The 24,067-nt window shown below is 34.4% G+C and overlaps 1 protein-coding gene across 15 annotated transcripts in view; it reads right to left on the reverse strand.

Moving 5' to 3' along the window:
* Positions 1-1,023: 1,023 nt before the first annotated feature.
* tmod (tropomodulin) overlaps positions 1,024-24,067 on the reverse strand; it is a 117,976-nt gene continuing 94,932 nt past the window's right edge. For 6 of the 15 annotated variants that reach the window (XR_011394996.1, XR_011394995.1, XR_011394994.1 and 3 more), the window contains 10 exons: positions 12,740-12,892; positions 12,119-12,410; positions 11,789-12,009; positions 11,466-11,717; positions 11,247-11,394; positions 9,076-9,373; positions 6,895-7,795; positions 5,493-5,899; positions 4,315-4,792; positions 1,024-3,076 (listed from right to left, as the gene is read on the reverse strand). Coding sequence is in view for 2 of the 15 variants with exons in the window: in XM_070106091.1 (XP_069962192.1) it covers positions 10,458-10,975; positions 11,247-11,394; positions 11,466-11,717; positions 11,789-12,009; positions 12,119-12,410; positions 12,740-12,892 (1,584 nt within the window). In the remaining 13 variants the exon portion in view is untranslated. Of the gene's footprint in view, positions 3,077-4,314; positions 4,793-5,492; positions 5,900-6,894; positions 7,796-9,075; positions 9,374-10,442; positions 10,976-11,246; positions 11,395-11,465; positions 11,718-11,788; positions 12,010-12,118; positions 12,411-12,739; positions 12,893-13,011; positions 13,202-13,410; positions 13,511-24,067 lie in introns of those variants that run through there. The other 9 variants (XR_011395004.1, XR_011394999.1, XR_011394998.1 and 6 more) reach the window with 9 other exon arrangements.

Consider the following 24,067-nt stretch of genomic DNA (forward strand, 5'->3'; position numbering starts at 1 on the left):
AATATATGCACATTTTTATTTGCTTTGGACCAATTAGCCTCTATAACGTTAAACACACAAAGCCACCAACGGCTACAACAAAATGTGTTATAGAAGTTAGTGTGGGTGTAACTAGAGTCTAGAGTCCATGCATATTTGAAGATGAATATACTACATATGTAGTAAACAATTTGTGTTGTACGTACCTATGTGTTCTCTGTACATATTTACTTAAGTCACAAAAAATCCAAGGGCTCGGAAGAGATCAGATTTAAATCAAAGAAAAATTTAATTTGTTTAGCACCTGTGGTTTGAAAAAGCATAGCACAACTTGTGTTGTATTTTAAGTTATGTTTAAAAATTGTCTTTGGCCATCTTTATAAAAAATAAGTAAACAAAAAATCTTATGAAATTCGCAACATTTATACCGTTGTATGAAAACTGTGCTTGCGTCACAGTAGTGCGATGATAATAGAATGTATTACAAGTATATGTATACATATAGCCATATCAGGTGTACTTGGGATTTGCGGATTATGACGGCATATTCAATATTGTTGCTCTTAGAAGATAGTTTACGCAATAAAAGAACACATTTATGTCAGTGCCTCAGAACTATAATACTTGAGATGAATGAAGGAAGCGCTAATTTCGAGTGCAATCGATCATTATATTATGATGCATTCATATTTTTGACTTTGATCCAATACATACGATATAACAACTGTTACGTTATATATGTAAGTTTGACAGAATACTGTTATACACCAACGAAATAAGAGTGTAGATTATGCCGCTATTTTTATTGCTGTAACTACTTACTATGATTAATAATAATACTTTTCAATAATCCTACTTTCGTACTTCGAAGGTAACTATTTAGATGTTGGTGGCTAACTATTAATATATATATATATATATATATTTCTATATTTTAGCAATATTTTTACGAAGTTAGCCACCAACATCTAAATAGTTAGTTATTAATTTAAATAAGTATTAACCTATATCATATTTTCAAAACATAAAACAAAAATTAAAAAGTTTCTTTACATTTTTAAGCGTTTTTAAATTTTTTATTTCATTTTTATTTTACAATTTTCATTAATTATAAGCTTTCATCATTAAATATATATATGTATGTTTATATAAACTTTTTATTATTACACTTTACAAATTTGCATTAAATAGTAAAATCATATATTCAATCATAATTCAATCAGTTGCAATATAAATAGCTCGATTGTTAAAACTGTTTAATTAAGATTATAAAATAGCATGATCCTTTTTTATTTTTCATTTTCAATTTCTTAACGCTCGCCATACAAAAGCTACTTTCTTTGATAAGCAATTACAACTGGTAAGTGCTATGAATGAAGAGAATAATTGCCAGTGCTTGCACTTTTAACTTTATGTACGTATATATTTATATGTATATGTGCATCTGATGCGTGTGCAGTTGTTGTTTGTGTATTTGGGTGGTGAACAAATGTCTGTGGTAAGTCTTCGGATGCAGTAAAATACGTGTAACACACTAACGAGTTTTCTTTTTCTTAAACATGAAATTTAGTATTCTTATGTGAAGTTGAGAATTCAATGAATTTACCGTTACGCCATTCGCCAACCGTTTTCGCTTGAACCGAAGCAAATTTGATTGTTATTTGTTGATTTTAAATTAGTTGAATTTTAAGGGCGGCTATAAAAGCTCATTAATTCATACAAACGCTCTTTTCGCCTTCCCTTTTTCTCTTAATGCAGAAGTTTAATTAATATTAAAGAATTTCTCTATACTGCAAAGGTAGCGGGGTTGTGAAAAAAATAAGACATATACGCAATAAAATTTGGCTTTCGAGTGCTTCAAACACTCCAACATTCCCGAGGAAAACCGCGCGAAAATGCAAATCATTGCGCATGTTTTTTTTTTTTCAAATAGACTCGAGTGGACTTTGTTGGGCGACATGAGTTGCCATTTTGGTGGATTGACAGCCACTTATTACTGTAAGCTCACTAAAATGTGCATTTTTTGAAGTTTTTATATAATTATTATAGCTGTCTTTCAAGTTTTTAATTTTCATGATTTATTCGCTTGAGACATCACCTCGGAAATAAAAGTAAACAAACTAAATGTACATACTCGAAATTGCATTGATAAGGGGTAATCAACAGCTTATTGGTCGTATGTAAGTGATTGATTGTAGAGATGGTAGGTCGAGTTAAGCTTCTGGATATTTTCCACTTTTGAGTGGCATAAGAACGCATCTATCGCATTAGCTCTTGACTGTACAATACATATGTAAGTGTATATATTTTTATAAACTAACCATGCATTTAGTATATTAACTGGCAGCTTCTGTTAAATATGCAATTATATAGGTATATGTGTGTGTGAGTGTGTTCCAAAAGTTTCACTATGGAAATTACATGATTTTTTACAAATATTTAGCGTTCAAAGGAACAAAAACGCAACAGAGCGCATACAATTCATAAACATAATTACAATTAGACACCATTTTGTGTGCGATACAAATGAAATAACCTCAACAATAAACTAATAACATAAATAAAACTAATTCTGCGCATATGCGCGCTTTTAAAACATAATTCGATAGCATTTAAATATAAAATAGCATTTCAATTGCACATACATATGTATATATGTATCTATATATGCAAATATGTGTGTAGGTAAGCTGAGAAAACAAACAAACATTTATATGTTATTCCAAATCGCCTGTTACATAATACCTGTACGCATTTTTTTTAAGCATTTTCATTAAGTATAATAAATTGTGTGTGCATTTTGCTTAGTGTGCGGTATACGCAGCTCTACACTTGTGTTACTGCCCATGCATTGGTGCCAGATGTTGGTTTACAAACTTTAATTCACGTGTGTTTGAATTATAAATGCTGCATATGTAACTTGTGGGCTATGTAGGATTATAATTCATGTAAATTATTTGCTTTTTGAAGTCGTAGGTTTGTGTGTATAAATCCGATTCCACTTTGATCTGGTGCGGTTGTGCGCTGCATGCCTTCTACTGCCAAGCGCCCACAGTGTAGTTGCAGCTAAAGTGACCCAGACGTCTTAGGCGGCCACCTGGGAAAAATAACAAAAATTAGTTGATTTCGTGAATTTTGCAAGTGTGTTTATATGTATATGCGTGTCTCTTTTATATTAGTTTGAGTGAAGGTAGGAAAAACTCAATATGACGCACACCGACAAATATTGGTCAAATAGAGTAGTATTTACTTTACTGAGTACTTAAGTCGCTAGTTGTGACAGTCTGATTTAGCAGAACAATTACAGGTTTGAAGGGCTCTCAAGTTATGTCAACTTGTCGGCATTTTCATTAAGTATGTAATCACTGGAATGAGGCGGCAGACGCAATCTGTGATTAAATAACATTGAGTTTCTCATCAAATATATTTATAAACTAAAAAACTATAAAAAACAAAATAGTACGAAGTAGGAACACACTCCTAAAGAGAGCTGCTCACAATTATTAGCTTTCTCTTTTTTGTTTATAAAGAACACGCTCAAATTAAAATTCTGTAGATTTTACATTATTGATCTCTCATCGTTTGCGATCGATTTTTTTAATTATTTATGCTAATGGCGACATTTTATGGAAACTCGATAAAAACCTACTCTGCGGATGGGCATTTTTCACATAACTAATAAAAAAAAACCTTAAAATTTTAAATGAGTATTAAAGTAACTAATTCCGTTGCTTCACTATTTTATATACATATATCGCTGTCACACTAGCTGTGCCCCTATTATGCAAACTATTCATTTCATAGTTAGTAGTTAGGTGCAAAAAATCAAACCTAAACTACCAAAGTTTTGTAATTATAAAATGAGACGATCGAAACACAAATAACGTGACTTACACTATGCTATGGTTATATTGTTTAGACGCCGAAAACAAATGTGACATAAAAATATAATATTATATATGTAAATATGTATGTGCAACGGACACTTTTGCGACGAATTTTAATATGAAGTTAAACAAACGAAAATGTACACTGATTTACAACTTGGCTCACTTAGAACAGCTTAAATAAATATTGACCAGTTTTATAATTACTAATTTATAGTTTGATAATTTCCGAGTTCGCTCTAGTCAGTCAAACAAAGTCAAAGTTGTTGTTTTCTTGCATATAAACTAGTTTCAACATTACATAATCTTTTTACAGCTAATTGCTAAATTTCCTATTAAGTTAGGAATTAGGCTATTTTATACAACGCCATTAAAAATGATTCTCATTATGTTTCAGCAATATATGTATGCATATATAATAAAGTTAATTTAAAATTTCCATACGTACTTTTTTGCACAATTTAATTCATTGGGACTTTTCTTGCTTGATTACACCCTTTAGTTTTCTTGAAACTTATATTGTGGCTGCTGAGGTCATGCTGGTGGTGGTGGCAGTTGAATAGTAGTTGTAGGTAGTTGTAGGTAGTAACAGTAGTAGATGAAGCGAGTGATTAGTCGAACAAATATTTTTTATTTTGGTGGTTTTCGGTTTTTGTTTTCATTGCTTTTAACATGATTTACAAACATTCATTCAATAATAAAAAACAGTTTTAAAAGTTCCAGTTGTTATTTGTTTTTTCTACTTTTTTTTTGTTTCAACACACACATATGTTTGTAAGTAAGTAATAGCGAATTATGTATATTGTAGAGGTTTTTCTGTTTGTTTACGGTTGGCTTTGCAAATTAAGGTGAACAACAAAGTGGCTAGTTGGTTGGTTGGTTGGTTCACACAGTTTATTTACGCTGGTTGAGGCGATTTACACGTACTGGAAGTAGAGAAGAACACGTGGAAGAGAGAAAAAACCAAAACAAGAAACATTGATTAGTCAAACATGTTTACAACAACAAATTGTCGGTATGCTAAGGAGATGTAGGAAATTTCAGTTAATAAATAACAACAAGAAGTAATGGCATTCAATTAGGAGTAATCTTATTTTAGTAGTAACATCATTTAAGAGAGTTCTCACAACAAGCATCATTATTCATTACGCGAGGGCAAGTTATTGGGATGAGTTTTAAATATTTGTCCAGCGCATTCATTACAATTTATTTTCAACTTTTCAAAATACAAAAACACTGAAGATCGACGTTGAAGACTCTTCAAATAGATACGCCAACATTTTTAGCTTTATACGCGCTAGTTGAAAGCTTAACTGCACAGGGTGGGTCTGTATGCACTTGTTAGTAGGCAAAAAAAATACAGTGGTGAACATATGCATGGAACCACTTGATTTAAACGCAATATTAACTACATAAATTATATATTAAAATAACAAAAAAAAAAGAAAAAAAAATGATTTAAGTTATTAAAAGAGATGAAAGCGCTTACTTAAGCGATTTTTTTTTTCAAGATTAATGCGTTTGGATAACATTTGGTATCTGGGTTAGTTTCACAACATCTTAAAGATACAAGTTATATAAACGTAAGTACGCAAACACGCAACAACAGTTACAAATTTTACGAACTTTTTTTGCGCCCGACATCCACGCCAAACGACAGTCATAGTGTATATGCTGTACATACATATGTACTTAGATATACAGGTTTTTCGGTGGATTTGTGTATTGTGCAACAGCTGCTGCATTATATTTCTTCGGCATTTTTGTTTATAATTTTTGTAGTTATCGATATTATTCTTAATTATGAGTAAATATATGATTTTACTATTTTGTAAGTAAAATTATAAAGATTTATGCTTTCACACATTTTATGGTTTGTTCGGTTTTTGGTTGTTTTGTTGTTGTGGTATTCGTGTTAAATGTTTGAGGTCTGCTATTAATCCTTTGGGCTTCAGCCGAGTACGTTGTGAGTTTTTGTTTATAGGTTGGGAGAGTTAATATTTCACTTAATAATTTAAATCGCAGTTTAATTCCTAAATAAAAAATATATAAATTGCGAAATTTTAGAATGCTCAGATTTTTGTTTTGTGTTTTGCATGAGTTAGCAGTGTTGTTGCTGATGTTTAGTGTGACTTTCAATGGCCGGACAGCTAGCTGAAGTGAAGTGCCAAATTGTTTATTTTATTTTTTTTTTCTTTTTCGTAATGTAATTTTATAGAAAACAACTTTATTTAATAGTAATTATAATTCATTACATTTCCAAAAATATTTACGGCCAAACGGCCATTTCAGTTGGGTCAAAAGCACTTCACTGCAGCTAAAGAAAGTGCAGTATTGTTGATGAAATTTTTGAGTTTTTTGACTGGATGATGTACCGACAGGCGCTTTCTCGCTGAAGTTCGAACTATTGTTCGAAAACATGCTTTTAGTAAAAATGAATACTTAAAATGATGAAATACTCGGTCAATATATTAGAGCATGCAAAAGGAAAAAAAATTAAATTAAATAAAAACATGGCAGTGTGTCAAAGTGGAAATGTCTAAATGTTAAAACTACAGTTAATGCAGAAAATGGTACTTCAGTATAAGGGTCTAAACAGTGTTTAAAACTACAGTGAGTTAATAGAAATTTCAGAGCTTGCTTTTAGACGGATAAATGGGGCTTCAAGCGGGATCTCGAAAGATGGCCAAGCCAAAAATAACGGCAGTTTAAGTTTGCATAGTATGCATTAAGGGCAAATACAAATTTTTTCTAGGCTAAGTTGTGCTGTAAAAATTTATATAATACATTTAAGTGTTGGCTACATTTCTGGATGTACAAATAATGTTAGCAGCCTCACTTGCCCGCCTTTTAATGCATACATATGTCGGTAGTAGCGGCAAACGTTAAGCTTTTAAGGCAATAATTTTGGTTTAGATTTCGGTTTAGTGGTTATTTGATGTTTGTGCACGCTGATTGGCGTTACACCAGTTTGCTTGCTTCAATACTCTACGCTTGCACTATGCAGATACGAATGGTTTATAGATACCTTGTTTATTATATAAATATTTACTCCTAGAAATCATTTTGAATTTCTCGAAACTTCGTTTTTGTTTTATAAATCATTATCAGTATCAGCTTTCGTCTTCTTTTAGTCCATCGGCTTCTTTCATGCTCCATACACTTCGCATATATTTTATGTGGGGTGTGTATGAAATATAATTATGCAAATATGAATATGATTTTACGTAAACCTAAGCGTTTTTCTTGTTTGTTAAAATATATTCCTCTTTTGTTTTCATTTATAATTGTTTTTTATATTTAGTGTTTATGTGCCTCTGGGTGTTCTGTTTTACGTTGTTTTACAGACACTGTGCACTATAGTTTTTGATTTTGTTTTTTTTTCATTTCTCAGAATTTTTGTTGTCCATTCTTTTTTTATTTTCAACGAGGTTAGTTTAATTTTTAATTTATATTCGACTTGATGAGTTTTTCGCCATATCCTTTGTTAAATTCGCGCCTTTTTGTTTGTGCAAAAGTGCGCTAAAGTCTAAATTAAGCGTTTATGTGCAGAAGTTAACTCGCTAGCCGTGCAGTTACAGTCTGGTATTGTCGGCAGCAGCTTTTAATGACGAATTAGCTTTTCTCTTACTCTTTCTAAGTATATATATATATAAAGAGGCTGGTTATCCTGGCGGCGTTTGCACGTCTTCTTTTCGCTATCATTTGCTTGCATCAAACGCTGTACTTAATTGTCTTAACTTACGAGTGCGTTATATATTTAGTAAATAGTTTTTTTTTTTTTTGTGTTTATATTCTTTTACTTCAATCATTATATATATAAATATATCTTTATTAAGATCATTCAGTATTTTATTGAATTCTTGTTGACTTTCTGTGCAGATTATTGAAAAATCTGAACTGCAGACGTAACTCAAGATCTTTTCTTACTGCAAACACAAAGACAAAAAACATAGAAAGAAACAAAAACAAGTAAATGTTAAACAACGGCAAATCAAAAGGAATGTATGTGCGCGTATGCAAGTCAAGGAAAATAAAGACGCCAGCAAAGTGTGGCCATAACTTGCGCGGTGGGTGGTGGACAAGTACTCGGAACAGAAAGTTGATTATAGAGATATATAGAGGTGGAGACACGGCAATGAACAAAAAACAAACTCGAGAGAGAGAAGTGGTATTGCTGGAGGAGTGGTGTTGACGGGCGGCAAAATATTGAGTCGAGAGTGAAGGATTTGAATATATGGAAAACTCGAGCAAACAAATGAACAAATTCGCATGACGCAGGTTGAATTTTAAGCTCAATAGTAGAGTAAACAGTATTTGTCCAGAACAATAGACAGCAGGTAAGAAAACAAAATTCAACATAATGATATTGTTTCGACGGAAGTGTGCTTGAAGTGATTGCACAGACGAGATGAAGTCTGGTTGAAATGCATAAAATGATGATGTCAAGCTGTTGGAACTTATGGATATGTACATACATATATAGACAATCACCGTTCTTTCATTTATTGTTATTCGATGCCAAATTATTAGATTCTTCAAAACTTTGAGTTAGTTGTTCTAAAACATAACAAAAATCAGAAAAAAAAATTGTCTAAAGAACAGCCGTAATATATATGTACATATACACTTCTACTTGTATAGTCAATCGATAAAACAATATCGATAGATAAAGCACAGTGCAATTAACAATGACAGGATATGAACTTATTTAAAGAACACATAAACAACCCGTCTTGTGACAGAAATAGGCAAACTTTTATAGAAATATGAGAATGTAACAATGGCTATTTATAGTGGAAAAGTAACACAAGATAATCGATGAGTTTGATGTATCTGCATCTTTTTTCTGAAGCTTTAGATGACTTCATAACAAAAACATTAATAACGAGGTTAGTTTACACTTGGAACACATTGTCAGAAGTAACACAACGAAAGTTCCATATTTGATGATGTGGTTGTTGTTGTTGAATGATCATTTGGTATGGATGAAATTGTATTTAGTACAGATGCAGATTTATATACAGAGAACGAAGTAGTGATGCTGACTGATTTGGTTGGTGGTTTGTGTGGACATCTGGTGTGGATATAACTTGGCTGATTTTGTACAAATGTTTGTGTGTTGGCGGTGTCTTTTAGTTTTCATTTTCGATATTTGTTTTGTTTTTAATGTTTTTTTGTTTTTTACAAAAGCAACACACTAACTCACATGAGTGCATTGTAACTGTTGGCACTTTGATTGAACGCCGGTGATGGTGATTGCAATTCGGAGTTGGGTGTCACGGCACGGCTACCCGGCACCACCATATTGTCCGGATCAATTTCAGGGTCAAAGTCATCGCCACCCGCCACATGGTCGGCGTCCTCCTCCAGGTTGAATTCAATGCGTGGCTGCGGCGATGGCGACGGTGAGGAAGATGGCGATGGCGTTGATGCTGGCGGCAGCTCCATATTAGCCGGCACAATCAATTTCGGCAAGTTCGGTTTCAATTTTTGCACGCGTACAACTGTTGTTCGATCGGTGTGTGCGTTGCATTAAGCGATGAGGCGGCGTTTATTATCATTTTTGATTTGTTTAATTTACACGTGTATAAATTTACAAATTTGTGGTTGACAAAGACAGTTTTTGAACAGATAAATAAAAGAAACACTATTAGGAGGTTCTAGTTTAAACAATTTTATACATACAAAATGGGTAGAGTGACGGGTTCAACAAGAGCAACAAATACAGTTAAGAGCGGACTTACATTGAAAGGGAACGAACTACACAACATTTGATTTTTTGAATCAAGTGCGGACTAAGTGACAACTGCTTGGATCTAGTGAAGGATGAGCGGGGCAAAACGCATAAAGCAAAGCTTGTGAGTGAAAATTATGAAAACTGTCCCATAGCCAAAGGCAGCATAGGTATTTGTGTATATTAGCAAACTAATTTAATTGATAAGATGTATGTTTGGCTGAGCTTGCGGCGCGAGCAGAAGTGATGTAATCGTTTTGAATGAAAAGTCCCCATGATCTATGAAAATCGAGTGAGTGTTTCCATGATTAGATAATAAACATTATGATAAATCGCTGGTCCACTGTTAAATGTGGCAAAATATTCGTTAAAGACCTATTCAACTATATTCTTAGCAGTGTAATAACAACAATAACAGCAACAATTAATAGTAATAAAAACAACGAATTAAGAACACATGAGGCTTCAACAAAAACAATTGAACGATCGATGAACAACGCAGTGACGTTATGTAAATTTGTACATTGGCACATTTTCGAACGATATTTGAGCAAATCACTATTTATGTTGGATATTTGACTTTATGTTAAACGCAGCAAAATTTAGTTGTGGGAGAGAGTAAGTGAACGGGGTAATCAATATTACCTGACGCCAGCAAATGCAATTATTTTTCGATTTTTTTTTTTAAGATTTGAAGGTTAGGAAATTTAAAGAACATTTTTATGTTAAAAAATCAAACAATATTCGTTAGAAATATTTTTATAAGATGCTCGATTCGATTTTGTAATATATATATAAATATATTTTTATATTTTTTTTCAATTTAAATTTGCACAAGTTTTCACGCGAGTTCTTTAAATTTCCTTCTCTTTGCGATCGTTGGCATCTTGTATAATATTCAATGCAGCTACAACGGTAGCCGGCGCTGGCAGCAAAGCTGCTGCTGCTGCATCTGGCATCCGTGGTGGTAGTGCCAAATCAGCATCACCGATTTTTGCATCTAACTTATCGCTCTTTGCATTTGCGTCAATATCATTTTTCAATGATTTCAAAATATTAAATTCAGCTGAGCAATTCGATGCACTGATCGCCGAGTCATCTGACTTTTTCTCGGTAGCTGTACCCTCAGCTGTTGCAGCTGTTAATTGAATTTTTTGCTCCAATTCAGTTTCAACGGACGGCATTTTTGCTGCATTGATGGAGACCGTTATTGCTGATGGTGGTGGAGGTGGTGCCTCATTTGTCAACGTTTGCAAATGAGCGGACAAAACTAACGATGGCGATGATAATGGTGGCAATGGCGCGATTTGTGATTCGGATGGCGGTGAGCGCATGAGCGAGCTTTTAGCAGCTACAGATGGTTGTATTTCAGCTGTATGTGAAGAATGTGAAGAATGACATGGTTACAACAATTTCTTTTCGAACCTAATAAATTGTTCTTTTCTTTATATGTAGTATATCAGTATTAAACTTAAACGAGCAGTCAGGGGCAAGTTTAGGCTTCGGAAAATTGAGTGAACTGCACTAAAGCCAACGCTGTTTCACGCAGTCGGAGAAGGCATATATTTGTATATATGTATAAAATCCTTCTATTAAGTGCCTAGAAAATGTGGTGGAGTAACTAACTGAAAACGTGTACTCACTTCTGTCGATGTTGCGCTGCAAATGTGCGGCAACTCTGTGGCGTGCGTCGTTGAACTCCAAATGCAGACCCAATCTGAGCAAAGATGGATTCTTTTCCACCAATTCGGTTATTTCCATTTCGATCTTATTACCGAGCACTGAGGATCGCTGCAAGGCAGTTAATATTTTTTGTTGTTGAATTACATTTGGAATACGGTAATGAGAATGAGAGTACTTACTTGATTGGAGGCCCTGAACTCTTCAATTGTGCGGCACTTGAGCAGGGCTTTCACTAAGGTCACTATAACAGGCGGACTAATGAAATTTGTCTCAACATTTAATACTCTCAGGGTTTTGCTTTTCTCAATTGCTTCAGCCAATAAGAGAGCTGTCTTGTCAGTAAGACCGACATTTGTTAAGGAAAGAACTTCCAAATTTTCATTTTCAGGCAGTACTTGGAAAAGTTGTTCGAATTTCTCATCGGATATGTTCTACAAATTATAGAAATGTTAGTTTGAAGTACAATATAATTCTGAATTTTCTCGGAAATTTATTCAAATACCTTAATGTTATTTAAGTTCAGTTCAATCAATTTTGAATCGTTATCTTTTACGCGTTTAATTGATTCTTCGACATCTGTGTTATTTGGTGGATCCATGGGGAATAATTTTGGTTGAGTTGATTTTGTAATACCATCCCAACCCATGCCAACTGGTTGACCTTTGTTCAACAAAGAAGCATGATATTGGTCCTGATTCATCATCGAGTGGAAGCCAAGAATAGCTGCAAATGAGAAAGCATAACAGATTTTTGATGGTATGAATTTTCAGAAACATTTTCAAATTAAGCATATTTTTTTCAAGACTTGCTAATCTTGGTTGTTTTCACGTACCAGCCAGATCGATAATCTCTTCTTGTGTAGCATCACTCAGCGCATGCTCATACTCCTCACCCAAATCGATGGCGATCTGTTCCTCAGCGGCTACTTCACGGTCATCTCTTGGTGGTGCTACCCATTTTTTGCCACGTACTGTACCCTTAACGTACGGCTCAAATTCGGGCTCATCGGGTGTTTCTAAGGCCTGCTTATTAATATGCTCGATAAGCTTTTTGCGATTCAACGGACCAGTGGGATCTTTGGCGCATTCATAACTGCAACGTTGATCGGGTGGCAGGAAATTGTCCTGAGAAAAGAAAGAATTACAAGTATGTTACCATCAATACGACATATCATTAATGTACATACAGAATTACAACAAAAACACACCCGTAGTGAATAGTTTCATGCAAACTTGATTAGTATATTTTTTAGGCTATGGTTGTACTTTTTTTTTTGTTTAACAGAATGTGTAAAATCAGGTTCCACAATTTTATTATTTCCGATCCTCGCTGAAATGTATGCAGGATTTACTGCGTTTCATGGAGGACTAGTATTTTTACACAATTTTAGATTTTTTGACTGGCGTACACAATTTATATAAATAATTAAATTATAGGAGAATACACTACTTACATCGGGATCGACTTCTTTGGCCAAAATATTGATTTCTTCCGGTGACAATTGTGCCAGCAGAGCATCAACATCCACCTCATCATACTCGCTCAAATCCTTGCCATACAATTTGGCAGGCGTAGTGAGAGTGGTAGTCTTGGTTGTCGATGAGGTCTGAAAAGATAAAAAGTAAAAAACAAAAACATTAAATTTGGCATCAACAAATGTCGAAATCAAAATAAACACATGATTAAATTTTTATTTGAGTTTGCAATGTTGAAGCGAATGCCAACTTTTTTCAGCGCCAAAGTGGTCGGCGGTTGCGGTGCGCGTCTTTTCACTTTCGGCACTGGACGCAACTTTACTCTCTGGAACTCAGCCACCACTGACGGTGGTTCTAGTGGCTTTGTGGACGAGTCCATGAGCGGCCTTTATTAAATAGCTTTAATATTTTATAAACACTGCTTTGATTATGAGCTTGTTGCGCGCAGCGTACGCTACTCGGGTGAATACTTGGAAATGTAATAAACGTTTGGCGCAACAAATTACTGCTTGCCTTCGAAAAAGAGGCGTTGCAGGTACATAAGTAAGGAAATATGTGAAAATTTATAAATCAATATTGCATTTCCTCATATATGCGTCCAGTACAAAAACTAATCCAATTAAGTCGAAAGCTTGAAGTGTTTACCTACCATTTGGCAGCGCAAGAGAATGAATCATTCAATGTGATCAACGGAAGACTGTGAAAACTGTTGACGCTTTCGTGGGTAGGAAATGCGCACCTTCGCTTGCCGTCAAAGTTCAAATGCGACTGACTGTCTAGTCGGCGACAAGAAATCTATTTCAGGTCGGCCGCTTTAACGATTTGTGTCTTTGGTTTTGGTCGGCAAACTTCCACAACGAAACCTTTAACAAAGCAAAGCCAGCTCGAAAACGGGCAAATGAAAAGGGTTCGGCGGTCATTGTTCATGCTCGAGTGAGGTGGAGTAATAATGACGACGGCAATGCTCGGCACGCTTAGTTAACGCAGTTCGTCTGTAGTACTGTCGTGAGTTACATAGTCAGTCACACATAAGATTTAGCTTAGCAGTCAGCGGAAATTAAAATGAGGCATTGCGGATCAGCGAGCAAGAGTCGTCAAACCACTAGTGAACCTACCAAACAATAACAATGCATGCTCATACTCGCCAAATGCCATGCGGCTGCACCCGAAATGCTTGATCGCAAGCACATTTGTAGATATGACCTAAGGTTGCACAATAAGCAGCTGCGGCCGCGCAGCGAGTTTGTTGAGACCCTACATAGAGGCGAATACAGTTAAAGGTTTTATTGCTACTTTTGTGACTCAGTTTTCTGCTGCGGCGATGCATGGCATCAGCAGGCGGCTGGTGGACTCAGTGAGGCTGGCAACGCAAGTAAGCCAAACTTCAAACCTAAATTACATATATACATATACAATATTTAGTTGTGGTTCTTTGAGTTCAAGAGCCTCATTTGAACTAGTGACTGCCAAAGGCTGGTTAAAGCGAGCATGGCGAGCATCAGTATTTTGTTTTTATTATGTGGAAGGGAAGTGGAGCTAATAAAATGGAAATCGAGAGTTAAATAATGTCAGCATTCAGAAGCCAAGTCAAAGCGAGTCAGTTGAGCACAGGCATACTTCAGAGCATAAGTTGCATGTGTGGGCTACATAGTAGTTTAGTGGGGATTCGCCTAAATATATTACTATTAATAAATATATACATATATAGGTATATAGAACGTTCTCGTGCCAGCGACTTCCTCATTCATATCCATTTGCTATCCAACAAACCCTTGCAAGAGGCTTCAATGCTACCTCGATTAAAGTTTATACTTCGGAACCCTCAGCAAGCACGCATTACAATCCACATGAAACAGTGTGTAAGAGGTTTTTAATTTGTATGCAACCTACTCACTAAGCATCAACCAAAGTTCAAGTAGCGTGACAAAAGCGCTTGAATTGTTAAATCGTGATATTGCCACGATCGGCGATCGAATTCGACATGCAACGTTGGCTAAAAAGCCGCACGAAGAGTTAGTGGCCAAGCATAATTTGCTGCACTGCATAAGTATTTATGCGCGACTGTTCATGCTACATTTATTTCTTGCAGACACTAAATGCTAACTTGTTTCGAAAACATTGCGGTAGTTGCGACCCCTTACATCCGTTCTCAAGCCCATTTGGAGTCCGCAGACCAGTCGCTTTGAACGTTTTAAATTCATCGAGCGTGACGCAATCAAAAGCGACCTTAAATGGCAATCTTCGTTTAACAGGCGCGCTACAATCCCATTGACTTCTGCGTCGCTTACTAGCAATTTTTCCCCCACATTTTTAATATGTACAAACAGGGTGCCGCGAGGCTTAATATATCGCAAACATTTGATTAGGGTATTTTCATAGCGGAAAGCTGCACTATGTCGATTTGACAATATTTTGGGGGGTCTTATAGTGGAAGGCATAGACCTACGAAAAAGCTATTCGCTATTGTAAGAGGTGTGTTCAAAAATTAGCGGGTATTTTAAAATTTCGCGGGATTGGAGACCTAAATTGTTAAAATATTTATTCAATATGTTGATATACATGCCATTTCAGCTGTATTCATTGCATACTTCGGCTGCAGCGCCGCTAAGGTTAGACCTGTTTTTATGAGCTTGGCGATTTTCGTTTGTAAATAGAAATGTATTAAATAACTTGTTCGTGAATTCTTGGCCAAAAACAATACTGTAACGATACCCTAGCCTCCCTATACGCCAGACCTGGCTACGTGTGACTCTTTCCTATTTCCAAAAATGAGATGAGATTAAAAGCGCAACGCTGGAAGAACTAAAGGCTATATAGCATAAGTGCATATTATGGCATGCGAACTATTTTGAGGGCGACAGCATTAATGTAGAACATGAAACTAACAAATATTTTCTTCAAATGTATGTACAATATATATAGAGTTTAATTTCTTTAAATGAAAAAAATCAGTTCGTCAAATTTTTTATAGAAAAAATAGGGTGGCTCACCCTGTATATGGATGTACGTAGCTGTGCATGATCATAAACAACGGAAATTCAGACTCAGGTGTAAATATCTTTTTTTCTTGTTTTTGTTGTTGTTGTTATCTGTTTATGTTGTCTTTGCTTGCGTCTTTTATTGTATGAGAAAAAAATTATTGTATTCATGTTCTTTACACCACCAACTCATACTGTGTCCAACTAATAAGCAGCGCGTAAAACCGGTTCGTGTGAAACATACAAGTAAAAAGATAACAATAAATAATACATAGTAATCAAAAGTAGTGAGTCGACAAGCCCCACGTACAAGTACTTGAAACTTGAAAAGCGGTAATGACAACGACGTCATCTCAGACAGCCAAAGCTGGGTAAACGAACTGGTCTTGTAGTTTTTGTTCATAGAAAATTGACCCATATATGTTGGCTACAATATTTATGGAAAATATACGCAAGTAAATTCGTAAACAAACGGTAAACAGGTGGTAGGCAAGTTCGAAAAATTCGAATTTATGTTGATAAGTTAATTTTAATAAGTCAGTCTCATTCAGTATGGCCAGACCTTATGGTTTCTTAGCTAATGATGCTCGATTAGTGAATACAAAATTCGGAGAGAAGGTTTTAGTTACCACTCAATTGGCTCTATGAAATGTCGGTCACTACTATATCGATATTGGGCCAAAAATGGAGGTATTTTACATTAATTATAAGAATAAAATAATTAGAATACGAACGTATAAGTCTTCATTCGTAAGCTTTATCATTATAAATGTCAAACGTGTGCTCATCACTGTATGTTTTCTGCGTTCAAAAACATGTTTATGTATTTAAACAACAGTTTTGCTTTAAATTTTGGTTATTTCATTATAAATCATTTTAAACTCTCGAACCCAGGCGCTTATATTAATAAAATATAATTATAATACCACAACAATAGGTGTGTTCGCCAACCGATAGATAAATAATACAGAATTTTATCATTAATTAGTAACCTAAACAAGATTTATTATTTAACAACTGAAGCTAAATACTAAAAATAAGCAATCACTCTGCTAAGACAGCTCTGAATGTTGAACAAGAACGCTCTTGAAAGCTGCCAAATAGCGAGGTAGTCATATGTACATAGGTGTAGCGTGTCCTTGAGCATAAAAATGAAAAGGCAACGATTTTGCATTGAAGTCAGAAGTAATGCATTTATAGCAATATTTACAAGGTATACGCTGCGATGCGGCAGTTATTGCAAGTGCCGCTTAATTATATTTCTAGCATCGAAAGGTGAGTTATTTGCATGCATTTTTTTATATTACAACGAGCAAATATAGTGTTTATGCCAGAGAAGCTTCGGATTACAGAGCTTACGTGGAGTCTATATGTTGTGATGCCTGACCGCTGCAAATGGTGTTTGAGCGCTGTGAATATGCATTTTGTTGAATATGCAAAATTGACGTGTTGCAAACAAGTAGCAATTGAGCTCATGGTCTAATCAAACGTGAGACAGCACACACATGCCCAGATATAAATGCTTTCATAAATTTAATACATAAATCACGCAGACTAAAACGGGAAAAAACAAACATTGAGGACAACCAGTTGATCTGAGGCATACAACAACAAATGCAACTGCAAACACGACTTTTATGAAAATTGCAATCGCGCGAATATTTACACCGTTGACCCAGAGACTACCGCAGTTTGAATGTTAGAATATCGTGTTAAATTGGCACTCTCTGTGCAAGGGTCTACACTGTTTTTACAATTGCTTGGCAAACCTTCAAGTCGTTTCAACCACTAACTAAATAATATTTATGGAAAAATTATAATCAAGCGATATTAATAGCATTTTCGGTAAATTAAAATTTAATTCGAAAAATTTCGAAATTCGCATTTGTAGATAGACCAATCAAAAGCAGGCTTTTATGACTCTCTGACCGCTCTTCTCAGCTGGTTTACCGAGGAAAACTCATTATTTAAGAAATCAGGAATATCCTTGACTTCAAGGTTCTTTAAATATTTTTGAAGTGAAACGAAATTCCAATGAAACAAGAAAAAATGTTAACTTAATACAGTTCACAAATCCAAAGTTAACTACAAGAACTTGATTCTGATTGTTCAGTTTGTATGGCAGCTATATGATATAGTGATCTGATCTGAATAATTTCCTAGAAAAATACATTGTTGCCTTAGACAATAATCCATGCCTAATTTCGTGAATTGCAGCGTCACAGCTTCTTAGTGATGAAAGGACAGGTGCAAAATTTAAAAACGATAGCTTAAAAACTGAGGGACTAGTTCGTATATATACAGACAGACGGAAAGACGAACGGATAGACAGACGGACACGGTTAAGTCAACTCAGCCCATCATGTTGATCATTTATGTATATATTTTATAGGGTCTCCGACTCTTCCTTCTGGGTGATACAAACACCGTGGCAAACTTAATTTACCTGTATAAAAATCAAATTTAGAGCAGAGTTCCCAAAACATGTTTTTGAAAGTGGTAAACCCACATCTATTTTTAAAAGGCATTTTATTTGATAAAAAAAATTTAAAATAGTATACATACACAGAAGTTTATAAACTTTAGAAATCGGTAAGGCATTTTGAAAAAAATTTTGGACTCTTGATCCCGTAACCGTAAACCGCGGTGAGGAAGATTTTTCTGCATAAAATGATCTTAGATCCTAAACCCAAAAAAAGGTATTATTACTATATATATAATAGAGGTTATGATCGTGGAACTAGTCAAAATTTACTTTTTTGACAAAATGGCTGATTTTTAAATAAAGTATTTTTTTATGAAGAAATTTACACTTAAGGATTAAGGGGTAGAAGCAATGTAGCCTCGAACAAAAGACGGCCTATTTTCAATTAGTTTTTTTCATATAAAAAATTAAATATTTCATTCAAAGAAACATTTTTTACAAAGATACATAAAATTTCAAAAGAAAATATTCAAAACTCGGTCATTACGAAGTCATTTCCGACAGTCCCTTGGAAAAAGCGTGCCTACACGTTGACAGCAGAACTTCTTGCAGGATCATCCGAAGTAAACAGAAAAAAATACATGTTTTAATTAAGACTATAAACTAGGTACTGGACGAAGGAAAAAACAAAAAAGTGAAAATTGTATTTTAGGCAGACGTTTTTACAAAAAATATGCAAATTTTGGTGAAAATTTGTGGAAATTTTTTTTTTAAATACAAGGCCTTGTAAATTATATATCCTAACCTGTGTAAAATTTCATTAAGATCGGTTGAGTAGTTCGTGAGATAACTTGACAACCGACTTTGTAAGCACAGTTTCGAGAAAAACGCGTTTTAAGTCTTAAGTGACTATATATGTAGCTGATCTCGAGCGCGCAACTTTTCAAGGCTATATCTCCAAAACTATTACTCGGATCAACTTGAGCATTTAGGTCAATACTCTAAAGATTTTATAAAATTAAATAAGACAATATAAAAAAATCGATTTTTTGTAGCCGACATGGTTGTCATGTAACCTTAGCTGATCATTCGTCACGGTTAAAAAGTTAGAAATAAAAAATAAGAATGAATTTACTAAAATATAATATATCGCGATATTAATTGAATTATAATATAAAAAAATCGATGACTATAAAAACCGTCCCGGATTTAGCCGGGAAATATATGGTCATCTGAATATAATCTCTTAAAAAATCGAAATTATTTTTAAAAATCTTATTCATTCCTTAAGAAGATCGAGTAAAAATGTCAATTCGATCCGTCCAACCGTTTCGGGGAAACTTTTCTCACCGACTCTGAAATCAGCGTGTCGAGAAAAACACGTTTAAATTTTGTATTGTATTTTTATTATTTAATATACATATGTACATTCGAATTCAGAAATGAAAATAACTTTAATTTATATAGATATACCTATATATAAATATATATATGAGATACCCAATTTACCATAATTGTTTTATGATTCTGAACTTTATTTAATTTCACGCCCTACCAATTCAAACCTTTTAAAATTTTAAATAATGTAGATGACATATGATTTCAAAGTAACTCTTACAATTTTCTTCAGTTCGCCCAAACCCAATAATACCCGGAAAAAAATGCGTGTTCAAGAACCGAAAGGTATGCTAGACCAATTCAGCTCAAAGCTCGCCAACTGAACTACCTCTTCTAAACAAACACTTAAATTTCTACACGAACATTGCAAGACCTCAACGTATGTAAATACGTCCAGTCGGCTAAATGTACCGCAACCTGATCCAATTAAAGCACACCTCTGCTGAACGTTGTAAACCAGCAGACACATTTGCAGATAGAGAAATTATTGGATGAAATTCACACCAACAATCAACAATACTAAAATATGAATGGACGCACAATATTTGTTTGAATGCAGCGGCGTGTCTGTGTGTGTGTGCCTATTCACGTTTCACCAGGGTTGCAAAGGTAATGAAGACAAATAGGAAACGTGACCACAACTTGTTGCCGTTTTTTCTTGGCAAACAGTTATATTTGCAGTTCAGCGGCTTTTCGTTGACCGAATTGTGTGACGGAAAACAGCATAGTTATAATAAAATTGTAGAATCATTGATGTGGAATAACAAAACCAATAAGCAACGCAAAAGAAGTAGGCGTCTTAGTCTACGTAGTGACATTAATTATATCCAGTTTGTCGCAGCGGTACTTGAGACGTATTTGTGGCAAAAATGCGTAAACAACTATGAATATCTGACTTAGCCCAGATATTCGTTTATGTGTGCGATATATTTTCTGCGTCTGGGAACCAATCATGTCACACACTTATTCTGCGTTACTATTAATCCGATATCGGCTGAAAACCGAAGTGAGGCGTCGAAATGATTTGCAAAATTTAATATTAACGGGATTATCATTTGAGAGAATTGGCACCGAAATCACTTATTTCGCTTTCTTGGACTACTTTTCATTGAGAGATTGAGAGCATTATTGGCAGCCGATGTGGGTAAGTAGGTGGTGAGTGGGCATCGAGTAAACGGTGATGCATGAAATTTGTGCTAAGCGGCTATTAAATATTGTTTGGTTTGCAGCGGCCAACATACGAGTAGTTGCCAAATTAATTCGAATGAAGACAAAAGCAAAGCTAAACTCGTAACGTATATAAGCAAAATGTAGACTTTTTTCGACAGAGAACTCGAGAAGCCAAACATCTGTACTATCACCATACAAACTGACCGATTAAACTGAAAATTTTGTATGGAAACTTTTTTATTTATGAAGGGTATTATAGCTGCGGTGCAAGCGAAGTTAATGCTGTTTCTTGTTTTTGTCTTTTAAATGCTGTAAGGGTAAAAGTTTTCCAAAACAAACAGTTTTGCTTAATTTTTTATTTAATAAAGATCAAATGTTGTTGTTGTTTTTCTCCAAAATCAGCGCAAGGCCCGAAAAAAGGAAATGTGTGCAAAACAAGCGCTTAAACATGTAAAATTACACACCCAGACTCGCACACAACCGCTTTTACATATTCGTGTTTAACAAGCTACTCACAAATGGTAAAACAAAAAGCAAACAAAAAATAACAATCAAGAAGGGCTAAATTCGGATGTAACCGAACATTTTATACTCTCGCATTTTGAAAAAAAAAAAAATTAACTGGAAATCTTTCAAATTCTTATACATTTTCTCATATAAGGTGTTAGAGGGGGTAGGGAATATTTTGATCCGATTTTCACCAGTTTCGGTATTAGGACATACCATTACCAGAAATATAAGCTCTCTGAATTTCATTAAGAAACCCTACAGATTACGTAATATAATATACTATATACATGTAAGGTAAAAAATCAATCGAAATTTTGAAAATATTTATATTAGGTATATGGGAGCTGAGGAAAGTATTGACCCAATTTTACATATTTTTGGCACAACGGCATGCTGTCATTACAAAAATATTCTCCCGAAATTTCAATACCCGACCTCACAGATTGACAGATATGTGCGTTGAAAAATCGACCATATACACTGGGGTCCTCATATTTGGTGTCTGGGTTCTTGAAAAGTTATAGTACGATTTCGACAGTTCTTAAGCGTAAGATGAAATACCTTGCGAGCACTATTTTTGCAAAGCTTTAACCTAATAACTTCACTGATATTTGATTTGTATTCAGTAAAGTTAAATAATCTGATGGAATATGGGGAGTAGGCGTGGTTGTCATCCGATTTTGCAGTGTAGTATTATAGAAATATTTGGGTAACCTCACACACCAAACTTGGTTAAAATCGGTCAAGTAGTAGATAGTATAGGCAATTGACCCTTTCCGCTCATCTGCAATACCAATCCCACTTTTGTGCAAAGGAAAACGTGTGAGAAGTTTCATCAATATATCTTAATTTTTACTTAAATTATCGCTTGCACGGACGGACAGACAGATAGCCACTCGAAATGCAACTCGTCTCGTCACCCTGATCATTTATATGTAACTCCATATCTGACTCGATTAGTGTCAGGTGATACAAACAACCGTTAGGTGAACAAAACTATTATACTCTGTTGCCATATATTGCGAGAGTATAAAAATGCATATGAAAGCTGTAATGAGCAGTAAGCATACAAATGTACGAGTTTGTAGTGGCAGACAACTTTCCGTTTTGCGAGCTTTGAAATCAAAAAACTGAAAGTTTGATGCTCGAACAAATAAAACTGGAAAATTAACACACAAAAATAAACAAAAACAACAACAAAATTAGCATTTCATAAAATCATTAGTACTTTGGCGGTTGGTAGTTGTGTCGGTCTGTGTGTGCTTCTGCAATCTGTAAACTACAGAGATTAATTAAAATGCGAATAGGGACGGCTGTTGAATAAACAATAAAGACTCTTTCAACAAATATTCAGCGAAGACAAAGCCAATACACGTGCAAGAAAATTTTTAAAAATTCATCAAAAAAAAATTTAAGAATTTCGAAGTATGTATGTATGCACTTAGATATAATTAACTGGTTTGCTAAATGCTTGCAATTATTTACTGACATTTATCGCAGCACGCAACAAGCAGTCTGCACTCTACAATGTAGAGTCTACTTGTACTCAACCCAGGTCAGTTATGAAATGAACCGGAGAGTGCGAATAAAATTAGCGTTTAATTTCACTTCTGTCAAAACTAGCTTATTTGCATGACTTCCAACTATTTATACCACGCTGCTCCACATAAGTTAACGCCGCTAAACGAGTTGGCCGTTCGTAAGCAGTTTCTAATATTTTTCTTGGTGTTTGATTGTCGCAGATAAGAAGAGAAGTTGTTTCAAACACAACTTCACCGAAGAAAATACTAAACCAAATGAAAATCTGTTATTTTTAGGTTGCAAGCTGTCATCAGACAATTTGTTGCATGAATATACCGTAATAACGGTAAAATGAAAAATACTTGGAGAAATTAAATGTGAAATATCGATTTCACTCTTTTGCTGTCAAGAGAACGTGGCATGCAATAGAGTAACTGAAATTGATCACAGCGAATATTGAAATTGCTATAAAAAATTAATTTCTATAATATTTTAAGAGGTTACATCCATTTGAGAATTTATAAAAAACGATTTTCAGTTAAATATATTCGTATACCGACTGCAATTATATTTGAGAACATTTTTCGAAATTTTGAAGTTGAAATAGTTTCGGAAGTCTCAAAACAATAAACGCGTTTTTTTCGATCGAAAGGATAAGATTTTTGATGATAATTTGAATTTTGAGTAATTTTTAAGCCAGTCTGAAATGTTGTTTTTTTACGACCTCTTTTGCGAAGCCAACATTTTCTCAAAAATCAAAATGTTGACTAATTATTTGCACATTATTTGTAATCATCAATAGCAATAATAAATGTAACAGGTTTTTGAATTGGAGATAACTTTAAGCAAAAAATGCTTTCTCAGCGGCAGACACCTTTTCTCAACGGTACTCTTGGAGATCGGATACGGCATCGAAAGATTACCGATTAATAAACTACATTAATTTCGGTAAAAGTGCACTTTGTTTTGTTTATTTAATAAATAAAATTGCTGCTTAAAAAAAATCACAAAAAACACGTTTTTTTCTAATTATATATCCAAACATATACGATATACCTTGAACAAAAGCTAAACAAAGACCAACTAAATAATATATAACAACGCAGCAGTTAAACAAAGAATTTCTCATTAATGCTTTACCATATTAGTTTATACGGAAACCACACGCAATTGGGAAGGAATTCAAGGTAGAAAAAGCTGCTTAGTTGTTGTGTTCATAGTGCCAAATGCATTGGATAAGCTATTGCTGTTTGTTCAATTTGATCGATCGGCTTTAAATTCTACAATTTATGCTAATCTGCTAT

This window comes from Bactrocera oleae, chromosome 2 (assembly GCF_042242935.1).
Source record: "Bactrocera oleae isolate idBacOlea1 chromosome 2, idBacOlea1, whole genome shotgun sequence".
NCBI classification, from domain to species: Eukaryota; Metazoa; Arthropoda; class Insecta; order Diptera; family Tephritidae; genus Bactrocera; species Bactrocera oleae.